Source organism: Myotis daubentonii, chromosome 2, assembly GCF_963259705.1.
Source record: "Myotis daubentonii chromosome 2, mMyoDau2.1, whole genome shotgun sequence".
Lineage (NCBI taxonomy): Eukaryota > Metazoa > Chordata > Mammalia > Chiroptera > Vespertilionidae > Myotis > Myotis daubentonii.
In genome coordinates this window covers 90,925,558-90,943,530 of record NC_081841.1, presented here as the reverse complement: position 1 = coordinate 90,943,530, position 17,973 = coordinate 90,925,558, and the positions used below count along the sequence as shown (strand labels likewise).

At 41.4% G+C, this 17,973-nt stretch overlaps 2 protein-coding genes across 7 annotated transcripts in view; one reads left to right on the top strand and one right to left on the bottom strand.

Annotated features, from left to right (window-relative positions):
- The window catches only part of UBE2N (ubiquitin conjugating enzyme E2 N), a 50,928-nt gene extending 39,203 nt beyond the window's left edge, over positions 1–11,725 (top strand). Inside the window, exons 2-5 of one of the 2 annotated variants that reach the window (XR_009451279.1) lie at positions 9,440–9,686; positions 9,876–10,016; positions 10,183–10,329; positions 10,715–11,725. Coding sequence is in view for 1 of the 2 variants with exons in the window: in XM_059683787.1 (XP_059539770.1) it covers positions 9,440–9,686; positions 9,876–10,016; positions 10,715–10,755 (429 nt within the window). In the remaining variant the exon portion in view is untranslated. The remainder of the gene's footprint in view (positions 1–9,439; positions 9,687–9,875; positions 10,017–10,182; positions 10,330–10,714) is intronic. The other variant, XM_059683787.1, reaches the window with a different exon arrangement.
- NUDT4 (nudix hydrolase 4) overlaps positions 1–17,973 on the bottom strand; it is a 46,321-nt gene that overhangs the window by 9,966 nt on the left and 18,382 nt on the right. The gene's annotated exons all lie outside the window — the stretch shown is intronic.

The window sequence follows — 17,973 nt, the reverse complement described above, 5'->3', positions numbered from 1 at the left end:
ATCTACTGTATTCAATTTGGCCTGATGTTTGCATAAATACAACAAGAATGGTAACTGACTACCTGTGCTGGAATTTCATGGTTGAACCTTAATGTGCCCCGTAGGGCCAGGAAGCCAAGCCATCCAGCTGCCATCAGGCCTGCCTGCTGTATCTGCTGTGTTAGGTGAATCCCTCACCTGTAGCAACTCCACCTGAGCCCACGCTCTAGGCTTTAAGGCCCATCTCAGTAGCCCTCCTACTCGTTGTGGCCCAGAGTGTGTGGGGGTTTCGCAGGGATGCAGAGGCATCCTTACTGCTCCCCTTCTACTCTGACCAACCGCCAGTGATGGTAGGGCATGGGCCTGACGCTCCAGCGCCAGCCATCTTCAGGGCTCCCAAGCAGGATACCAGGCTTTTCCTGTGGCACCTTTTTTTGGCTTCAAGTCTTCAGAGCTCAGACAGGTGTTTTTTTTTAAAACATGATACTCCAGTCAAAGTTTTCATTAAATAAAACCACTACTGGAAACTGGTCTTATTGAATTTATGCAAAGAAATGTATTGCCATGACTTATTAAGCATTGCCAAATTTCGGAGGAATTACATAAGGAGAAAAAGCCACTGACCTGCCTTAACACCTTCTGATTTTCCTTGTAACTGTTAGATTTCTTTTATCATTCTTCCTAAGTACTTTGGCATAACTATTTACCCTCTGTTTAGGGAGGCAGAATGTAAGTTATTTACTCTTTCTGACCTACTGGCCTGTATCATTTGATTAATTTTCTTTCAACATTTCTCTTCTCCTTCTTATCACATACACAACCTTTCTAAATTTTATACTTTCAAATTATCCTTTAAGCCTTCTTTCTATGTCCTTAAAAAATGCATAACCATGCCTCAGACCTTCTACTCAGTAATTCCTTATTCTTAGAAACCTCAATCCTTTAATGATTACCATAAAGTAAACAGCCAGTATTTCTTAGATTACTAAAACCAGGTGCTTCCATCCTTATGCAATTTCAAGTATACTGTATTCGTCTAATTTAGTCTTGGAAGGGTTAAAGAGAACAAAACGGGGCAGAGAGAAACTTACTGAGCTTAGCAGCTTGCGGCCTTGAGTCCAGCAGATAAGTAAAAATCAACAAAACTTCTGGTCTGCTTTCCCTGCCGACGGCCCCCCTCTTTTCTGTATTAACCATTTCCTCAGCTGCTCTCCCTCCTAGATTATCACTCAGGTACCCGCCTGACCAAAGTTTTGGAGCCACACAAAGGAGAGGAGAGGGCAGGCCCCCTCCCTCCACACTCGCACACTTTCAACAGACATTCATTCAGCAAAGGCATTTAGCTATCACAACACACAGTTTTTCTCAATCAGTAACATTTTTAAGCTTCAAGGTCCCAAGTTCTCAGCAGTTCTGGAAAACCACACCTGAGGCTGGCAAGCAGGTTTGACCCAGCCCTTGACTTTAAAACGACCATAATGCTTAAAGGAGTAGTTTGAGTCTGTCCCATAGAGTCCGTCCAGTGAGTCCACAAAATCAAACAAAAGAACACAGACACCAAACAAACAAAGACACCTAAAAACAGCCTTCCGACCCCGCGGAAGAAAAACTGAAAACAAAGCAAATGGGGGCTTTTACACCCCGCCAAATGGGGGCTCAAGGCATCCCTTGACTCCTCCTCTACCCTTGGGGCGTCCCCCAGGGCTGCAACCTGTGGTCCTCCAGGCACGTCTACCGACCACTGTTCGGCCACTCTCACGAGTTGCCGAACGGCTGCCAAACCGAAAGCGCGCACTCAAATCCAGACCGCTTGACAAACACAAGACAGAGACAAACAACTCGGGGTACTCCTTCTTACCTCCAAGGTCGGCTCCGCGGATGAGGGGTGGTCGTCTAATCCCGGACGAGCCCCCAAATGTGAGGCCACCGAAGCGGGACCCTCACTCTGTCCCACAGATCGACGGCGACCCCAATCAACCGCAGGAGACGTCACTTGATGCAAAACGCAAGAGGCTTTATTCTTTATTCCAGCGCGCTGGGGCCCAACCCGTACTCACACAAGAGCAGAGGAGTTGTGCGCCCAGCAAGGGGTTTTTCAGCTAATTATATGCTAAAATTACACATCAGGGAGGGGTTGCATGCAGGAGGGTAAGAGGAGAAAGAAATTGTTTGTGTCTTGATAGGGATAAGGCACTCCTTACAGTCTGTTCCTCTCAAGGTTGATTGAAGCTGGGTTTACTCAACCCATCCTTTGTTGGGGCTATCTCCTGTAATAGCCTTGGGGAGGGCGTCATTCCCTCTGTTCCTATCTCTAGTGGGGGAAGCCTAGGGAGTTGAGATAAAACAGGCAGCTAGGCCTGGCAGCTGGGCCTGTGCAGTTTGTAACATTCTTTTATTCTTTCAAACTGTATAGATGAAGCTGAGACTCTGAGAAATGTAAATTACTTGCTCAAAAATATAGTTAAGTAAACAATCCAGTTAGGAATTTGAACTTGTTACTTCTAGACTTGAAGAAATCATACTGTATTTCACTGTCTTTCTACCAAAGAGAAGTATAAAACTAGGTGTTCTACAGTTAACCTTGTGTTGAATAGTAGCAGGAAGGTTTTATTTCCTACCTAGTTTTTGCCTTTTTAGGGGAGGGAAATCAACACCAACTTCTGTGGGTGAGACTTGTCCATTTGGTTTGGATTTTATTCTTTTTCCCTCCTATAATTTATGCTGTGGGTTATTTGACTACAATGCCATTTAGTCAAGTAATTATGCACCTCTTTATTGTATCAAAGTCAATTAGAACTTGAGAGCATATCAAACTATTTCAAAAAGTCTTCCATACCTAAAAGCTTATTCTAAAATGCATTCCAGTTAAATCTTAACATTTGATCAGGCCACGTGAAATGTTTAATATATACATTTTTTTAGGAAAACCATCTGATTTTGAGGGTGAACTGAAGATGAAATGATTGCTGTATCTATCTCACTGACAGTATACTAAGAGTGATGTTGAATCTATTTTGGGGTATGATCTTGGAGGCCCTTCTGGCAGCTTTTTATAGCTTTGAACAGAGCTGCTACTATTTTGTGTAATCAGGGAGTGGTGTTTTGGGGCTCTTGGAACTCAGCTTTATCTTTTTCCCAGTTTTACTCTTTTATGATGTTCTAAAAATATGAAGACCTGGGGCAAAACAAAAGGATAGAAGTGAGAGGTCAAAATAAAAGGAATTTTAGCATCCAGTTAAAAAGACTGGCCTCTTTTGTTCTAGCTACATATTGGAGGACTCCCCAAGATGGGAGAGGCTTCATTATTGCCTCTTGAGATTTTTAGTGCTCTAAAAAATGTTTTACTGTAAACCTAAAGAACATTTTCCTGAATGTGGTTTACAGTATTTAGCTTTCATTTACCCTTGCATTGCCACAATTAAAACAAAATCTAGTCTTGAATTAAAGTACTAAAGGTATTACTTTAAATGGCTATGGCTTTAACACATTTCGAGGAAGGAGTTGTTAATGTAAAAAAAACCATTGAAACCTGTAAAGAATTTTTTGTGAGTTTATTTGAGCGAAACTGTCGACATATGCCGGGAAGCAGAACCTCAACGAATTGAGATAGTACTCCGAAGAATGGTGGGGTTACATTTGTATTTATACATTTGCAATCAAAGGAGGGACGTAGGTGGGTTACGTGAAATTCATTGGTGATAGACTAAGGAGGAGGGATAAAGCAAAGCAGGGGAAATCCCTCGGATTGGATAAAAAGTAAAATGATGGACACATACTTAGGTGGTTGCAGGATCAATTAACATGATAATGAAGGAATTTGTAGTATCTGTCCTGGCGCCCAGCACATTTGGTTGTGCCCCAGGGGCTCCAGAAAAAGGGAAGTTACAAGTTACCCAGACATTTCAAGGGTCTGTTATCTTAGAGGCAAAAAGGCAAATGGGCTCAGTAAGGATTAAAGTTGATCTTGTCAGTGAAGATACTGGCCTAGGACATAACTGCCCACCATAACTGCTTTTAGTTAAAGTTTAATTTCAGACCATCCTTTGTGGTTACTTTAGGTCTCTGAGTTTGCAAGACTGCCATGCAGGCCTCCCCTGAGCTTGTCAGGTCAGCATGTGGCCCCTTTTGTCCACAGAGTTGATTTTATATATGCATCTTGTGACTCAGTATATGACTGCTGACATTTTTTTTTTAAATATATATTTTATTGGTTTTTTTACAGAGAGGAAGGGAAAGGGATAGAGAGAGAGAAACATCGATGAGAGAGAAACATTGATCATCTGCCTCCTGCACACTCCCTACTGGGTATGTGCCTGCAACCAAGGTACATGTCCTTGACTGGAATTGAACCTGGGACTCTTGAGTCCGCAGGCCGATACTCTATCCATTGAGCCAAACTGGTTAGGGCAACATTTTTTTTTTTTTTTTAGTATATGAACTATAGGCTGTAGAATGAAATGGTATAAGGTGTATAATTTTTTTTTAAAGCAAAAGCAGTATAAATATAGTGTTCACATTCATTTTTTTTTAATACCTAAAAGCATAGGTTTAGTAGTGTTCTAAATGTTTATTACTACACTTTGCCTGTTCAAAATGTTGACAATCTATTACTAGTATGTATATATGTATGCATATATATATATATATATATATATATATATATATATACATACACACACACATACACATACACACACACTATTGTCAGTTTGTATATTGAATATTAACACTTTTCTGGGTAGAAATAAATTATAAATAGACGTTGGATTATTTCTTCCCACACCTGAAGTTATTTCTTTTGTTTTCTTCCTATGAAGTGTACATCCTGCTGTGAATAACACTGCTTTAATGTTAAAGATGAAATTCTTGCCTGGCCGGCGTGGCTCAGTGTTTGACCTGTGAATCAGGTCATGGTTTGATACCTGGTCAGGGCACATGCCTGGGTTGCGGGCTTGTTCCCCAGTGGGAGGCATGCAGGAGGTAGCCTTGTTTCTATCTGTCCCTCTCCCTCCCTCTCGGAAATAAAAATATATTTTAAAAAGAAGATGAAATTCTGAGTTTATTCCTTTTTTTAAATAATATCAAATAGATCCTCAATTCAAGTATTTATTGTACATCTATGGTTATAGGCACTCTTTCAAATGCTGAGGAGTAAAGCAGTAAATAAACCATGCAAATCTCTCCTTTTATGGCACTTTTATTCTGATTTAAATGATATATATGTAAAATGTTAGTAGTGCTGAGGAGATAAAGTAGGGGAGCAAGGATAGGGAGGATTTAGGATAAGGTAATATGGGGTTTTTGTAGCTTCAATCATGGAGGTTTTACTGAGAAAACACTTTAGAATGAAGACCTTAGGAGCTGAGGAAGTAAGCCATATATTAGTAGAAATTTGGGAAGAAGAGCAAATGCAGAGCCCCTGAGGGAGGAGTGTGCCTAGCAGGATGAAGAACTACAAAGAAGCTAGTCTGGCTGGAACAGAGCAGGTGAGGTTGTGGGTAAGGTGTGGAAAGCATAGCTGAAGATGAGTGAAAGGTTCATTTAAAGCCTCTTGGGGGAGGGGGTGTATGATAAGGACTTTGGGTAGATTTCAAAGTTCAAGCCAACAAAATTTGTTGATCAGGTTAAGTGTGTGGGGTATGAAGGAAAAGGTGGATCAGTTGGAATGATGGGTCTGTGGTTAACTGACATGAGGAAGGCTTTGCGAGTAGGAACAGGTTGAAGGTGACAGTCATGCTAAGTTTGGGATGCTTATTAGACATTCAAAAGGAGCTGTCAAGGATAGAAGAGGCAAGATTGGGGAGAGATCTGTGCTGGATATGATTTTGGAGAAACTTCAAATACAGAGTGTATCCTATCTAATATTAGAAAAACATGGTAATTAGCTGTACCTCCGCTACCCTTCCCATTGGCTAATCAGGGTGATATGCAAATTAACTGCCAACCAAGATGGCGGCCGGCAGCCAGGCAGCTTGAAGCGAACAGGAGGCTTGCTTGCTTCAGTGACGGAGGAAGCCAGCGTTCCCCACCTGCCTTGTCGGCCTCTGAGCTTGCAGTTTAAGAAACATTGTTACAAATATAGAAGCTAAACAAAACCCCAGAAACCTGCTTTCAGCGAGCGGGGCTTCAGCCAGCAGGACCGCAACATTGTTTTAATTATAGAACAAACACAGATCCCTGCTTTCAGCCAGCCGGGATATCAGAGCTGGAGTGAGCAGGACCGCAACAGTGTTACAATTATAGAACCCAAACAAACCAGGTACCTGCTTTCAGCAGCCGAGGCCTCAGAGCTGGAGCCAAGCCTCAGAGCTAAAGCTGGCTCAGAATGAAAAAAAAGAAAAAAGGGACAGGTTGGGAGCTTCAGTCACCCGCCAGCCTGAAAACGGCCCTCAGCCCCTCACCCAGACTGACCAAGCACCCCAAGGGGACCCCCACTCTAAAGGGGGTGTGACCAGCTGCAAACAGCCATCAGCCCCTCATCCAGGCTGGCCAGGCACCCCAGTGGGGACCCCCACCCTGATCCAGGACACCCTTCAGGGTAAACCAGCCGGCCCCCACCCGTGCACCAGGCCTCTATCCAATATAGTAAATGGGTAATATGCCTCCCGGCACCGGGATCAGCGTGACAGGGGGCAGCGACCAAATCCCCTGATCGCCATGCGGCTCTGTGTGTGACAGGGGGCGGGGCCACAACCTCCCTATCCGCCCTGCTCTGTTCGTGACAGGGGAAGGCACCCCAACCCCCTGATCAGCCCTGCTCTGTGCCTGATAGGGGGGAGCTCCCCAACCCCCTGATCGCCCTGCAGCTCTGTGTGACAGGGTGCAGCGCCCCAACCCCCTGATCGGCCCTGCTCTGTGTGTGACAGGGTAGAGCCATAACCTCCCCATCGGCCCTGCCCTGAGTGTGAGAGTGGCAGCGCCCCAACCCTCTAATCGGCCCTGCTCTGTGGGTGATAGAGGGCGGCGCCCTAACCCCCTGATCCGCCCGGCTCTGTGTGTGACAGGGTACAGAGCCCCAACTCCCCTATTGGCCCTACTCTGTGAGTGACAGGGGGGAAGCTCCTCAACCCCCTGATGGGCCCTGCTCTGTGCGTGACGGGGGGAGCTGCTCAACCCCCTGATCGGCCCTGCTCTGTGCGTGACGGGGTTGAGCTGCAACCTCCCTATTGACCCTGCCTTGAGTGTGACAGGGGGCGGTGCCCCAACCCCCCAATCGGCCCTACCCTGAGCATGACTGAGGGTGGTATCACAACCTCCTGATTGGCCCTGCTCTGTGCATGACAGGGGGCGGCACCCCAACTCCCCAATCGGCCCTTCTCTGAGCCCGACCAGGGGCTGCACCTAGGGATTGGGCCTGCCCTCTGCCACCTGGGAGCAGGCCTAAGCCAGCAGGTCGTTATCTCCCGAGGGATCCCAGACTGCGAGAGGGCACAGGCTGGGCTGAGGGGACACCCTCCCCCCCCCGCCCAGTGCACAAATTTTTGTGCACTGGGCCTCTCGTTTAGTATAAATTGATTGTGCTAGATGAGATCATTACGGAAATGTATAGGCAGGGAAGAAGCCCTGGGATAGAGCCCTGGCACACTTCAGCTTTAGGGTGTTGGGGCGATTAGGGAGGAATCAGCTAGGAGGTTGCTGCCAAACAAATCTGCAAAGAGCCCAAAGAGTGTGGCTACAGGAAGCTAGATAAAGCCTTGCGACGAGGCCTAGCCAGCTGGGTAAGATGTTATATTTAGGTCAAGAAAAATGAAGATTAAAACATTGGTCATTTGATTTAACCATGGGGAATCATTGGTGACTTTAATAAGCAGGTTAGTGGCTAAGCCTGATTAGAAAATTGTGTTCAAGATAGGAGGGAAGAGATTGGAAATGAGCAGGTATAGATAACTTAACAGAGGAGCAAAGTTATGAGGCAGGAGCTGGTAGGGAGTCAAAGTCAGATTCTTCTCTTATTGGGAGAAATTACAGCAAGTTTGTACAGTTTAGAGAAAGACCCACTAAAAGGGGAGAAACATGATTTAGGAGAGGAAAGAAATGCTAGAGCATGTCTTTGAGTAGGTGAGGAGGAGTTAAGATCTAGTTCTTAAGAGGAAAGGTTGGCCTTAGCCCAGTGTGATAGCCATTTCATCTATAGTGACAGGAGAAAAGGCAGAGCACAGATTTAGGGAGGTGTATAAATGCTACAGAGGAAACTTCAGGAAGTTTTGGTTTTCTCATGACATATTGAAAGCAGAGTCATCAGCCAAAAGTGAGGATGAAGAAGGAGATGTCAGAGGTTTGGAGGAGGAGGAAGAATGTTACAGTTTTTTTCAGAGGGAGAAAGATGGAAAAGAAAACTAATATGATAGTTGGGGACCAGTAAGGGTCCCTTCAAATTTCATCAATCTTAGAGACTTAATTGGCATGGTTGTGTGTTATATTTCTCTAGACCTGATTAGGAGGGGAGATTTTCAGTGGCTTTAAAACTAATTTTACTTTTTATTTTTTTTAGTGTATTTTATTGATTTTTTACAGAGAGGAAGGGAGAGGGATAGAAAGTTAGAAACATCAATAAGAGAGAAACATCGATCAGCTGCCTCCTGCACACCTCCTACTGGGGATGTGCCTGCAACCAAGGTACATGCCCTTGACTGGAATCGAACCTGGGACCCTTGAGTCCACAGGCTGATGCTCTATCTACTGAGCCAAACCAGTTAGGGCCTAATTTTACTTTTTAAACAACTTAGTTTGGGTAGAGTTTTGTTTGTTTGTTTTTATTTATTTATTTATTTATTTATTTATTTATTTATTTAAATAAACTTTTTAAAAATATATTTTTATTGATTTCTGAGAGGAAGGAAGAGGGAGAGAGATATAGAAACATCCATGATGAGAGAGAATCATTGATCGGCTGCCTCCTGCAAGTCCCTCACTGGGGATTGAGCCCACAACCCGGGCATATGCCCTTGACTGGAATCGAACCTGGGACCCTTCAGTTCACAGGCCGATGCTCTATCCACTGAGCCAAACCAGCTAGGGCTTGGTAGAGTTTTAAAGGGCAAGTTGCCTTAGCTATATGGTAATCCTAGTGTTATTCCCCTCCCCTCCCCTCCCCTCCCCTACCCTCCCCTCCCATCCCCTCCTTCCCTCCTCACCCCTCCCTCACCTTTTTCCCTTCCCCTCCCCTCCCCTCCCCTCCCCAGTATAAAATCAGTTTCATTAGTCTAATTTATCATCAGCATATTTGTAGACATTGTACCTGGAATGTGTATGTCACCAGCATTTACTTATAGTTGCGTTAGCTGACTATTTGGATGGCCTTTTCTGTGAACTTTGTGTTTTATAAGCTACATAAAAACCCATCAGGAGATTGGAAAGGTTCAGTTGTGTTCAATTTTAAGAGATGAACTTTCTAATTTTTATGTAGGTGTTTAGCAAAATGACATTTGTTTCACAAATGTGTTATGTTTTTCTGTTGTAGGAAACCCAGCGTTTGCTGGCAGAACCAGTACCCGGCATTAAAGCAGAACCAGATGAGAGCAACGCCCGTTATTTTCATGTGGTCATTGCTGGCCCCCAGGATTCCCCCTTTGAGGGAGGGACTTTTAAACTTGAACTATTCCTTCCAGAAGAATACCCAATGGCAGCACCTAAAGTACGTTTCATGACCAAAATTTATCATCCTAATGTAGACAAGTTGGGAAGAATATGTTTAGATATTTTGAAAGGTAAGTGTTACCTTTATCAGTATGCGCTATTAAGATTTCTTCATTTTGTCTTAGGCATTCCATATTGAGAATCTGTACATTATAATCTTGCCTTATCCAAAGACCACAGAGGTCTGTGGGAGGGCAGTGCAGCAGTTCTGGGGCTGGTTTTCCCTGTTTGATCATTCTGGGCCTGTTGCCTTCATATAGATAAGTGGTCCCCAGCACTGCAGATTCGCACAGTTCTGCTATCGATCCAGGCTTTGTTAAGTGCTCCTAATCCAGATGACCCATTAGCAAATGATGTAGCGGAGCAATGGAAGACCAACGAAGCCCAAGCCATAGAAACAGGTATTTAATATTCATTCTCTTTTACACCATCTCCACTTTTTAAACATATTTGTGCTACCTTTAAAAAAACTTCTTTTAGAGTCTTAACAAGAAAAAGGAAATATATATTAAAGGGAGTAAATCAGATCCTGCTTATAATATGTAAATAAATACCTCTTAACAAAAGATCTTCACGCTCCATCTTATGACCTACTTACTACGTGACCCCCAAGTTTAAAGACAACACATAATTGGGAGATCTTGGACTCTTGTGTAACCACGCCTAATTTAACAAATACTGAGTGTCTACTATTCATCTAGCAAATACACCAAGGTAATGGAAAACTTTTGAACTATGAGTTGTTTTTGCAAGCCATTTGATTATTACATCGGTTTATGTAGCTAGGGAGTTTGAAATCAGTAAGCTTTTTCTACAGATTATAACAGAATTAGGTGGGGGGGGGGCATTATATATCTAGAAATGAGGGTGACAAAAGGAGATAATTCTTTTCATCCTGTTGAATTTTGTAGAACTTTTGGTAATTAAACATATAGACAATCTTTCTGCCCTGGTCCAGATTATGAAAAATTGCATGAATTTAAGAGATAATAACATGACATTTCCATAACTAATATCATAGTGTTTGCTTACTTTTTATAGAGCTTGGAGAGTAACATTGAACTAAGTAAAGTAATTGCATGTTTGTTTTTGTCTACAGCTAGAGCATGGACTAGGCTATATGCCATGAATAATATTTAAATCGATCTCATCATCAGGTGTGCATCACTTCTCCTGTTCTGCCAAGACTTCTTCCTTTTTTGTTTGCATTTAATGGACACAGTCTTAGAAACATTACAGAATAAAAGCCCAGACATCTTCAGTCCTTTGGTGATTAAATGCACATTAGCAAATCTATGTCTTGTCCTGATTCACTGTTATAAAGCATGAGCAGAGGCTAGAAGTACCATCTGGACTGTTGTGAAATGTTTAAAAGCAGTGACCCCTCTCTGCTTTTATTCATTTCTCCCCATCATGGTTTAAGTATAAAGCACTGTGAATGAAGGTAGTTGTCAGGGTTAGCTGCCGGGGTGTGGGTGTTTTCTTTTTTTTGAGGGGGTAAGTAGTTTAATTTTAATTTTATGGGCTCCTTTCCCCCTTTTTATGGTGATCTAATTGCATTGGTTAAATGCAGCTAACCAGTTCTTTAGAATATGCTCTCTAGCCAAGTCTAACTTCATTTAGACGCTGTAGGTGGACAAGCTTGATTGTTTGAACCAAAATGGGAACATTAAACAAACACCATGACCCTCACAAATAACATTGTGACTTTGCTGTCAGATGTAGAATTCCCCCTTCAAGAAAAGCTTGTGACCATTTGTATGGCTTGTCTGGAAACTTCTGTAAATCTTATGTTTTAGTAAAATATTTTTTGTTATTCTACTTTGCCTTTGTACAGTTTATTTTACTGTGTTTATTTCATTTTCCCAATGTGACAATCGTATTTAAAAATTAAAACTAGTGAAATATTCTGTTTTGGTCTTCACCATCCAACAAGTTGAATGATAAGAGGTGGATTATGCCAGTTTCTTTTCACTGATGCAAATTTGTGTTATGATATCACTGAATGGAGTATTTTTAAGTTGGCCCTGAGCATGCATAAAACATCCGTATCTTAACATTTTTTTACCTCCTTGAAATTTGAAATAAATGTATTTGTGTTGTCTGATTAGCTAGATGAGCATTGGTGTCTTGCCACAGTGTTTGAAAATTAACTGTATATGAGAGTCCCAGCAAAGCAGCAGTGTGACTGACTTTGTGTAGGACTTTCCCATGTTGTGCCACATTTGTGACAGGCATTTGGGTTATGACCCTTAGTTCTTGTCGGAAAACTTCATGTAATCACTGATGGGTGTTTTAGGAAACACAATCTGATAAGCATTTGGGATTTGCTGAGAATTTTGAGTCTTCCTTATAGATCCAGTGAGCAAATCTTAAGCTACGAGTTTGCAGAAGTGTCATCAGAAAGACTTCTTCATTTGAGTGTCAAATTCTCAGTTACTTATTATTATATTTATCCCTCTAGTATTTGCTATGGGAGCTCCTTTTATTCTTTAATTTGATAATTCAGTAATTTTTTCATCATTGACAGAGTCCTTTGCCCCACAAAACTCTTCTTTCCCACACCTCTCCATATCTAATTCTGATTGTTGTTATTTTAAAGTCATCACTGTAGCCAGTCCTAAGTATGTATATGTTAACCTATGGGTTGGAACCCTTATCTCTTGCAGTTTCAAGGTAATGGATATTGTAGCCTATCTGAATTTCCCCCACTTTTAATCTCGTAACTTTTGGAGTTTCTTCAGAATGTGGTGTATTTTATTGTGCTCCTATGTAAGATGAAGAATTATCTATTAAAATTACATTTTCAACATACAAAAGTTTTTTTATGACTGGTAACTGGTATCCTACTGAATAAATGCATTGTTTGGAAACAAATCTAAGTTTAATTCAGAAAAAAATTGTTGATAACCTGAATATTTTAAACTTAAAAACTATTCTTAGGCTATTTAGAGAGTGTTTTAGAACTAAGGAAATAATCTTATTCTGGGGCTAAAATAAATGAACATTCAAGGTGGCACTGCTCATGATGATACCTAGTCTCACATAGTGATTTATAATTCTAAAATCATACATTTAAATCTATTGTACTATAAAAATCTGTCTAAAATAGGACTGATGTCTACTAAGTTTGTAATAGAAGTACTGAAATGGAATAATTCAGTTTTCATTTCAAATATATAAATTCCCAATTTCATGGCATCATGTTTTTTTCCTTTGTAATTTTGATGAGTCAGGATTGTTTGGTAAAACCTGCTTTCTCAACCTTTGGATTGAAGTAAGAGTCAGTGTGTTCACTGAACTTTCAGAGGATTTCAGGGAGAGGCCAACGCAGGGTTTGCAGCTATCTGGAATTTTGGCCTGTTTTTCTTGGCCCCCACAGTGTGGTTGGTTAAACATTTTAAATTGAGTGCCAACATTTATAAAAATTGGGAGATTTTCATGAAAATACAGAATTTTGGTAACTTGTTCTTACTATCTGGCAACAGAGGACATGACCCACCGTTGCATGTCATTGGCTGGGAGGAACTGAGTGGCAGCCTTGCCCTCTTATCCAGTGGCTCTGCAGTTGGCTAAAGTCTCACCTGCCTCCCAGCACACCTGCTTCTTTATGCAGTCCTTTTCCCTTATGAGCCTTTGACTTTGTAACTCCTAAGCTTAAGGAAAGAATTTACTTAACAAATAAAAATCTTTAATGTGTGCTCAAGACCAGACTACTTGTTAGGGATGATTAGGGCCTTTCTTTCCCTCATGGCCTTTTTAATCTAATGAGGGAGGACAATGGATAAATAGTTGCAATTGTCTTGGAGTGGGGAAATAGTACTTGGGAAGGCTGTTCTACTGGAGTCCAGCCACATGAACACCTCCAGGCAGGGGGAATAGCATGTGCAAAGTCCTGGGAGCAAGGAGGAGAATCTGCATCTATACTAATAAAAGGGTAATATGCTAATTAGACCAGGTCGACCAGATGATGTCCGGTCCTCCTTCCAGACAAAGCCACGGTGGCGGGGGCCGAGGCCGAGGTGGTTAGGAGCAATCAGGCCGGCAGGCGAGGGCGGTTAGGGGTGAGCAGGCAGGCAGGCAGGCAGGCAAAGGAAGTTAGAGGCGATCAGGTCAGCAGGCAGAGGTGGTTAGGGGCAATCAGGCAGGCAGGCAGAGGAGGTTAGGGGCGATCAGGTAGGTAGGCAGGTGAATGGTTAGGAGCCAGTGGTTCCGGATTGCGAGAGGGATGTCGGAGTGCTGGTTTAGGCCCGAGGGGTCCTGGATTGGAGAGGGTGCAGGCCGGGCTGAGACCCCCCTTCCCCCATGCACGAATTTCATGCACCGGGCCTCTGGTATATTGATAAGTGGCTTCTTGAGAGTCAACTCTGCCCAAACTCTGAGGTGTTGATATAGCTTTGTGTTGCTTGATTTTTAAATTTTGTTGTAGTCTACTTTGCTGTGATTTGCTTCCATAGTTCTTCGAGGCAGCCTAATAAGATCTTTGTCTGATACAGAACTTAAACCCTGCTCTAGACCGAGATTAAATACAAATAGATACAAAAAGCACAGGTGGTCCCATGGTTTAGCACTGTTTAAGGAGAGTGTAGGGGGAAGGAAATCTGGTATTCTACAAGACACTATGAACACAATTCTTGCTAAATGGAACTAAATGATGTCATGGGAATGATAGGGATTGGCTTTATATTTCTACTAGAGGCCTGATGCACGAAATTTGTGCAAGGGGCTTGGCCCTCGCAGCCACTGCAGCTTCCGGCCTTCGCTGCCCCAGCTTCGGACGGTTGTTCTGCTGTTCAGTCTAATTAGCATATTAGCTCTTCATTATATAGGATTTGAAAGCCCAGGAATCTTTTGGTTATTCTAGCCACATCCATTTTTGTTGCAGTAGCAAACAGTTTAAATATAGTCTTTTCTAGAAAAGCTACCCCCTCCTCCCAAATACCATGATTTATAAAACAGCTAATTCATCAGTCTAAGAAAATGTAATAATTCATTGAAATAATGTATTTTGGGGTCTCGAGCAGCATTTCATTTAGCTATTTGGCATGCTGCTTAGTTTAAGGAATTTAATAGGGGTTTATTTTTTAAAAGACTTGATCACAAAAGCAAAACATATTGAATGTAATAACTTGAAAGAATATAAAGACTGGTGATACTTTGTTTTCTTAATTATACCCCTGCATTAATTTCCATTTTATCATTGAGGTTGGAATTTGGGAGGATTGGTTCCGAGAGTTGGCTTTGCTTACAGTTGTTACAAATTGGGCAAGTTCCCATTGGCTGCAAAACTAGGAGTTGGACTAAAGTTTTTACTGTTAAGTGTAGAGTTCAACATGAAGAGTTTGGGTCCTCCCCTTTGCCCCCAATTTCACCTTTGTCACCCTTCAGCTGCTTTCATTTCATATGGGCCTGAGATACTTCAAGTGTGTGAATGTAGACTTGCTACCAAGCGGAGTCTCTACTGATTTGATAGAATTCTTTCAGTTTCTGGTTGTAGAAGCATATAATAATTGCCTGAATATTTAGACCTTGCTAATGGTCTCCAGTTGGCAGAGCAACTGAAATTCTATTATCTGTAAAAGTACATTTTATGGTGCTCATTAAGGAGCTTTAACATTTTACCTCCTCTAATCATTGCGTCAAAACATGTTTTAGAAATTAGATTTGATAACCTCATGTTCTTACCAAGAATAAGATTTACTTTTTACATATTCCTGAACCATTTTCATCCACCACGATTCTTTTTGAAATAGTTCAATTATCTAGGTTAGTAAATCCCAATAACTTAAATTTCATTATAACCTAACCTAGCAAGTTTACAAAGTAGACTACTTAAGTCTTAGACCAGTCAAAAGCAGCTTTGGCATGTTAGATTGGTTGCACTAAATTTGAACTTGTGTCGTTTTCCTTCAGTTTTGGCACGAAACAGGACTGGGTAATCAAGGGACACATTCTTGCAACCTCCTTTTCCCTTCTAAAGCTAAGTATTTTGGGCTTTGCAGGCCATGGATCTGTCTACACGCAGTGGTTCTCAACCTCTGGCCCTTTAAATACAGTTCCTCATGTTGTGACCCAACCATATAATTATTTTTGTTGCTTACTTCATAACTGTAATGTTGCTGTTATGAATCTTAATGTAAATATCTGATATGCAGGATGGTCTTAGGCGACCCCTGTGAAAGGGTCGTTCGACCGCCAAGGGGTCGCGACCCACAGGTTGAGAACCGCTGGTACAGTAACATACCCAGCTCTGCTATTGTAGTGAGAAAATATCCATAGACAATTTTAAACAGAGGCTTCTGCACTCTGATAAAACTTTAATTTTTACATATCACAAAGTATTCTTTTAAATCACTTTATGTTAACATTCTACGTTTCTGGGCTGTTACAAGTTGGGGCTAGGTTTGGCCTATAGGTTCAGCTTCCTTCCTCCTTGGCAGTGATTGATAAGTCACTGCTATAGTGCTAGAAGCAAATGTGTCAATACTTCCCCCCCCCTTTTTTTTTTTTAATACTTCCCCTTTTAAAAAGTGATACATTACTGTACTCCAATAACAATTAGATGAAACATTTGTATAAGTTTCTTCTTTCCCCTTAATTTTTTTTTGATAAATGTATAGATCAGGTCATTAAACCCATTTTTTTCATGTAAGATTATTGAACATTGTCACATAGAAAATTTCAATATTTCATTTAAAAATAAAATCTGAAATATGTACAGGCTCCTTTTTTTTTATCACCTTTTTTTTACATATATTTTACTGATTTTTTACAGAGAGGAAGGGAGAGAGAGAGTCAGAAACATCGATGAGAGAGACATCTATCAGCCACCTCCTGCACATTTCCCACCAGGGATGTGCCAGCAACCCAGGTACATGCCCTTGACTGGAATCGAACCTGGGACCTTTCAGTCCGCAGGCCGACGCTCTGTCCATTGAGCCAAACCGGTTTTCGGCTACAGGCTCCTTTTTAAAAAGTGAGCTTTAACAGGTAATGCTGTGTAGTGGTTTATTTTTTTTTTTTAAAAAATATATTTTATTGATTTTTTACAGAGAGAAAGGGAGAGGGATAGAGAGTTAGAAACATCAATGATAAACATTGATCAGCTGCCTCCTGCACCACCCCCACTGGGGATGTGCCCGCAACCAAGGTACATGCCCTTGACCAGAATTGAACCTGGGACCCTTCAGTCCGCAGGTTGATGCTGTATCCGCTGAGCCAAACCAGTCAGGGCCTGTGTAGTGTTTTTTAAAATCAGTTACTAAAAGGACCTCCACCTGTGGCAGTGTAATTCAAGTGATATCTATTGACTAGATGACCATAACACCCCCATTTGCAATTCAAATTGATGAATTTAATAAATCCTGCAATATACATCTTTGATACATTTTGATTGTGCAACTTGAAGTATCTCCCAGAAATGGAATTGTTGGGTGAAAGGGTTACATTTTATGTCTAAAATAGTCCATTATATAGACATGTTCCTAGCTAACCATTACCCCATTAGGCAGGTCTGGGCATTTTATTTTCACGCCTTACCATTTTAGTTGCCTATCTTAGTGCATAAATCTTTAACATTTTTGGCCATCTTGTGTAGTTAATTCATCAAAAGGTATGTTTAAGTTTCTTGATACACATTGAGAGCCAAATATTTTTATTTCACTAATTTGAGTAAAAGTTGAGAAAATAAGATTTACAATACTTATATACATATGTGCCTGGCATTGGCGTTTAATAATAAGGAAATGTGATGTCCAGAGGGTAGTAATCCACATATTGGGAAGAATAATTTTTGGGGTCACATTTAGTTGAAATTACATCAAATAGAGGAATTTGAGACTAGTTTCTGGCAAAAGGGCCTTCTCATCTTACTCCTGTAACTTAGCCAATGGCACTAGTCAGGAAGGTATTGAAAATAGGAAAGCAAAGCAGCACCAAGGGTAAGTCACTTTTCCACCAAATAGCAACATTTTATATGGAACTGTACAGCAAAGTATTTGGTGGGGGAGTCATTTTTAAATAAAATATTACTTTTGAAGATGGTGCATGTCTTTTAAAAGCAGATCCTGATTACTGTATGGGTTAAGAACTTATGAAAGTGTTGGTTGGAAACAGACAAAACCAACTACAGAAATATTCCTGCTATAACCAACTCATTAAAAATTATACTTTTAAATCAACTGTTTAGCCCTGTCACTTTTGTCTACAGAATTCTGCTTACAGAGACCTGTAGAGAATTCTTGTATTTCAATGTGAAAATAATACTGGGAAATGCCAAACTTTCTCTTTGCCTACTATTTTTTTAAAAAATGTTGAGAGGGAGAGGGAGAAAATCATAGAAACATCAATGATGAGAAT